Raw genomic sequence first — 6,035 nt, 5'->3', positions numbered from 1 at the left:
TGTGGGTACGATATCTAGACTTACAATCTTATATTACTTGTCGACCACGTATACTTGCGTGTGCGTTTGGGAGCAACAAGCAACTTGGATTTTTAATGCAATTGAAGGATACAACCATAGTTTTTCTGAAACAGTTCCTTTATATGGTTAAAACTCAATTTGGTACAAGATAATCAGAACATAAAATGGTTCAGAGTTCTTTAATAATCAATGGAATGAAGTTTTGCAGGTCGGTGGTGTGATCCATCAAAGTAGTTGTGTCTACAATCCACAATAAAATGTTGTGAGAGAAAGTATATGCATATTTTAAACATTTCTCGGGCATTGAACTTTCAGGCACATATTCGTCACAAATTCCGGGGTAAGTGTGTGCAAACTGTTGTGTATATTCTTAATAGGATACCATCCAGGATTTTGGGAAGCAAGAGTTCGTTCAAGTTGTTGTAAGGTAGACAACCATCACTGGTATGAATGTTTGATTGCTTGTGCTTTACCATAAATGTGTTAAAAGAAAGACAAATTTGCAGCAAGAGCAAGGAAAGTTGTGCTCATGGGGTATTCCACAACTCAAAAAGGCTACAGGTTATACGATCTCACTACTAAAATATTCTTTGTTAGCATGGATGTCATTTTTTGGGAGTCAGAATGTCCATTCATGCAGCCACAACATGACAATCCACCTACATCAGCCGAGGGCTAATCCACAGACTTTCTAACTATCCTCATGAAAGAACCTACTCCAGTTGTTAGAGGTCCCTTTTTCTGAGTATACTGAACATACATTACCTCTTTTGGAGGTAGAACCTGAAAGAATAGCAGTAGAACTAGGTTCCAACAAGGAAACAATTTAGGATGTAGTAGCTACTGAGGGATAAGAAACCTCAGCTACGTTGCCTATACCAAATAAGCAGTAGAGTCTACATCAGGGATGACCTGGCTGAGCTACTATCTATCCCAACTCACAGACAGTCTACTAGGACAAAAAATCCACTTTTTTGGATGGAGGATTACATTGTAAAGGGACATAATCCTCACATTGCGCCTATCCTATATCCAACTACTTATCATTGGCATTCTCACTCCTTAGAGAACAATAAATTTTTAGAGAGGCAACCCAAGATCCTAAGTGGATAGAAGCTATGCAACAAGAAATCTATGCCCTGAAGGAAAACCAAACATGGGAAGTGGTAGACCTACCCCTAAGGAAGAAATCTATTGGTTCCGAATGAGTTACAAGATCAAATACAAGGCTAATAGATAAGTTGAGAGGTTCAAAGCTCGATTAGTGGCCAAGGAATACAACCAACAAAAGGGCCTGGACTACAATGAAATATTCTCTCCGGTGGCCAAGATGGTCACTGTGAGATCAGTCATTGCTTAGCTACTTCTAGAGATTGGGGTTTATACCAAATAGGTGTATTCAATGCATTCTTACAGGGAGACTTGTCATAAGAAGTTTACATGGCCTTACCATAAGGTTTCCAAAGACAGGGAGAGCAGAAGGTTGTAGGTTATTGAAATCTATATATGGCCTTAAATAGGCATCAAGGTAGTGGAATTTATAGCTTATAAAAGCTTTATTGAAGGCTGGGTTCAGTCAAAGTGTATTTGATTATTCCTTGTTCACTAAGAAGTCTGGGGTTCACATTGTTGAGATTTTAATCTATGTAGATAATCTGCTTCTTACTAGTAGTAGTAAGGTTCTTATTGATGAGGCAGAAATTGTTTTGCATCAGGAGTTCAAAGTAAAAGACTTGGGAGAGTTAAGATACTTTCTTGGAATTGAAGTTATAAGATCTAAGCATGGTATTCTCCTTAACCACAGGAAATACACACTTGAGCTCATTTTTGAAATGGGTATTAGTGTAGCCAAGCCAGCTGTCACACCTCTTGAGGTTAATCAGAGGTTGGCTTCTGTAGAATTTGACAAAATTGCAGGTCTTCAAAGTTCATATCCCTTGGTGGATGTCACTAGTTACCAAAAACTAATTGGGAAATTGTTGTATCTTACACTGACAAGACCTGATATTTGTTATGCAGTACAAAGCCTCAGTCAGTTCATGCATGCTCCTAAGAAGTCTCACATGGATGTAACTACCAGAGTTGTCAGGTATCTTAAAAATGCACCTAGACTTGGTGTTCTGCTGAAAAGGGAATCTGCACAGTCCGTACTTGGGTTCTGTGATTCAGATTGGGGTGCTTGCCCTATTATTAGAAGGTCAGTTAGTGGTTATTTGATCAAGTTTTGAAGTCCAAAAAATAGCATACTGTTTCCAGAGGTAGTGCAGAGGCTAAGTGCAGGAGTATGGCCTCAGTAGTCGCAGAAATCACTTGGTTGCTAGGCTTCTTTACTGAGCTTGGAGTTACCATTCATCAGCCAGTTGTCTTGTGTTGTGACAATAAAGTTGCGATGCAGATTATTGCGAATCCCATTTTCCATGAACGGGGCAAACATATTGAACTCAATTTCCACTTCATTCATGAGAAGATTAAGCAAGGGATACTGGTTACTTAGTATGTGCATACTACACACCAACATGCAGACTTACTTACAAAAGGGTTGACTATTGTGCAACACAATTTCTGTTGGGCAAGTAGGGTGTGCTGAATATCCTTCACGCTCCAACTTGAGGGTGAGTATTGTAATATTGTAGTTAGTAGTTAATTAGTTGAGGAGTTTATTCGTACACAGTAAAAGTTAGAGGACCTTCTTATTATTTAGGAAGTTATGTCAGTTGTATATATAAATAGTGTATAGTCGGTTTATCAGTTATGTGAGAATATCATTTTCCAGCAGAGCTTCTTCTCGATTCTTCTTCTCCAAGTCTCTCTCGAGATATTGTGACAACAATCCATTCACCCTTAATTTTACCACCATTGACAACCTATTTTTTTTCATTTTCATCTCCACACTTCAACTATTGTTTACCGGATCTCACAAATATTAATACTCAAAATCAATTTTTTTCAACTCAAACTTTGACCCAAATTTCGCAACAAATAGTGTGATATTGTCTAAGCTGTTAAACTATGTGTGAGCTGTGTGCACTAGGTATGAACTTTGGATCTCATGTCAACAACTTCCTTATTTCCGTTGTCCCATCTTCTTCGATGCTATCTGTACAAAAAATAATCTACACGATTCCAACTGCTGATTGTAGGCATTCGATTTTCTTCTGTTCTAGTATTGGCATCTATTTAAGTTTACCTGAGATAAAATTAAGTTATTTGAGCCATCCATGAATGAATTTTACTTTGGAACGGATTATGCTATGATTATTTACATTATTTCATAAATGGGTGTTTGAATGGAATTGTTGATATAGTGGTGAGTTAGGCAGTACACTTTGGTGATAGATTGGTAGGGTAAAACTGTAGTAGTGGATTATGGTGATGCTCATAGGACTTCACCACGTTTATTTGTTTGAAATTTTGGAAGTGACTCCCAACTATTTGTTGAAATGTACACACCAATTAATTTTGATACAATAATGATGATGGGTTTGTGGATTTACATAGAAGAGGTGCTGGTTGATGAAGATTGTGGTGGTGGTGGTGGCGGCGGCTAGGTGATTGAGGAGGAGGTGTTGGAGGAAGAAGTGGGAAGGGGATAAAATAGGGTTGACACAGTGAGGTGGCATGATACATGACATCCACCTCAACAAAATGTCATACCACGTAGAATGGTATTATCCATGATGGAGGGTCCGAATGGTGGAGGGGTACTTTTTATCCAATTCTATAACGTTAGGGATAATAGTAGACAAATAGTATAACGAAAGGTATAAATATTCCTTTTTTGTATAATAGAGGGGTATTTTTGGCCCATTTCCATTTCTATTATGTAGATAACCTTCTCACTGCTCTTCGCTATTATCAAGTTACAACAAGAATTGCAGTTGATATGGTAGTGTTGGAGCTGAGTGGAGATTTGAGAAACCAAATGAGATTTTTTGGAAGTTTCTTGGTGGTGATATTCTGATGGAGAAGATGAGGGCTTGCCACCAACCATAAAAATTTCTAGCAAGGTAGTCGTCTTCAAGCAAAATCAGAGTAACAGAAAAAAAAGAGAAGGTGAATTAATTTTTTTTTAATAAGTGAACAAGTTCAAAGAGAGTGAAAAACACACATTTTGCCATATCGGCAAAATGTGTTTAATTGGTACCCTTTTGAAAGAGTTTAGGTGTTCAATGGTACTAACTCAAGTTTAAGTGTCTCAATGAAAATGTCGAACAAGTTTAAGAGGTCACGTATGTATTTGGCCAAACTAATATATATATATATATATATATATATATAATGTTGTCAATTTGGTTCAGTGTCAGTTTATTTTTTTGATTACTGTCGCACCCCATTTTCTCGCGAAAGTTGGTTTCGATGTGTGACAACTCTTTAAATGGGTATTGAAAGAGAAGAGTCTCCACCTAATGATTTTAAGGTACGTTAAGACACCTATTTACAAATAACTCTGTTTGTCTAGTCAACGCCATTAAAGATTGGGTAAGAGCTCAAATTACCTCAAAGAGAAGGTGTTAGACACTCTTCGAGGTTCACAACTGAACTTTAGACTATGTGGATTATATAATTAAGCTAGGTGATCCAATAAATTGAAGGGGAAATTTAGAAGTTGTAGAGTCTTATTAGAACATATGAGAATCAATAGAAGTCTTAATAACTACAAAGATACAAACTACGTCGATCTATGTTAAATAACTAAGTATGAATAACATGCACATAAACAAGGGAGGGGGGAGGATCCTAAGTTTTTTAGCCTAAAGGATCACCCCGTGCAACATAAATAATACTTCGCAACTCTCTTAAGGTAGGGGTTGCTCCTATTATTCAGCAGTCACAGACTATCATCTCTTGTTACCCTATTACTATGTTAAAGTTATTTACTTAAAGGCGTTCTCATTCATTTCTAAGTCGTATCCTATGTGTGCACCACATGTCCCATGCTTATGGTCCAGGAGACTTTGGACCTACTATTAGGTGGTTCTAGACTCAACTCAGGTGCTCAAAATGATAAAACTAGGCAACAATCAAAATAAATAGGACTACACATAAACAACACAAAAGGCTCAAGTTTACCTCCTCATACAAACTCTGATGCACATCGCCAGTTAGGAGGAAAATTATGACTTATACCAACTATATTCAGATTAGTTAAACGAACAACTATAGATAGGCTGGTTTGAAGTTAAGGCATGTTAAATTGTTCAAGACCTATAGGCATGGTTTCTATATGATTTGAACCACTCAGCAATTAGTGGAAATTCCTATAGGCGGGATTTCTTGGTGACCAGTTTTGACGAAGAGGCTATTTTAAGACATAGTTCTTATTAAAAAATCCTATAGTCGTGCTTTCTAGGTGTGTAGTAGCATCCTATAGACATGATCTCTAAACAATTCACGTCTGGGCAGTGAAGTCGCTTGAGAACACAGGATTAGTAGCGATAATAAATACCCTATAGGCAGGATTTCTAACAATTAGACTTGATTTTATGACACTTTAATCCCTATAGGCATGCTATCCAAATGAGGCAGCAACATGAAGTAGTTGATTAATTATTAAGCCTTAGAGCCATGTTATCCAGATTAGAAAAAGTATTGCATTGTTGTATCCTATATGCATATTATTTAAGAGCGTTGAATAGCAGACGTGGAAACAAGTGTAGCATATTTTGACGAGTGAAGTGCAGTGTGTGCGTGATTCCTATAGGCATGCTTTCTATTAGTTTACAACAAAATTAAACTAAATAACATATAAGGCATGCTGAATGATATAGCAAATACACCACATAGACCCTATAGGCATGTTTTCTACCATTTTATGCAAGCATTAGAATATACTCATTTTCCCCAATTTCACTAGCACCCCAATTATTTGTAATTACAAGTTACAGGTACCAAAATAGAATAATACAAACTCAAAGGTGACAGAAATACAGACTTAGAAAATACAGGCCTTATCAAACAGTATAGGATCGCTACAAAATAACCCAGTGAATTTCTAGGCCTTCAGCAACCTCATC

General features: G+C 37.1%; 1 protein-coding gene across 1 annotated transcript; it reads left to right on the top strand.

Moving 5' to 3' along the window:
• The first annotated feature begins 1,423 nt into the window (after positions 1-1,423).
• LOC138875858 (uncharacterized mitochondrial protein AtMg00810-like) lies at positions 1,424-2,249 on the top strand. Its single transcript, XM_070154732.1, has 2 exons — positions 1,424-1,503; positions 1,598-2,249. Exons 1-2 carry the CDS (start codon positions 1,424-1,426, stop codon positions 2,247-2,249), a joined length of 732 nt encoding a protein of 243 aa, XP_070010833.1.
• Positions 2,250-6,035: the final 3,786 nt, after the last annotated feature.

This window comes from Nicotiana sylvestris, chromosome 8, assembly GCF_000393655.2.
Source record: "Nicotiana sylvestris chromosome 8, ASM39365v2, whole genome shotgun sequence".
NCBI lineage: Eukaryota > Viridiplantae > Streptophyta > Magnoliopsida > Solanales > Solanaceae > Nicotiana > Nicotiana sylvestris.
The sequence above is the reverse complement of the archived record's forward strand: the minus strand, read 5'-3'. Positions and strand labels throughout refer to the sequence as shown.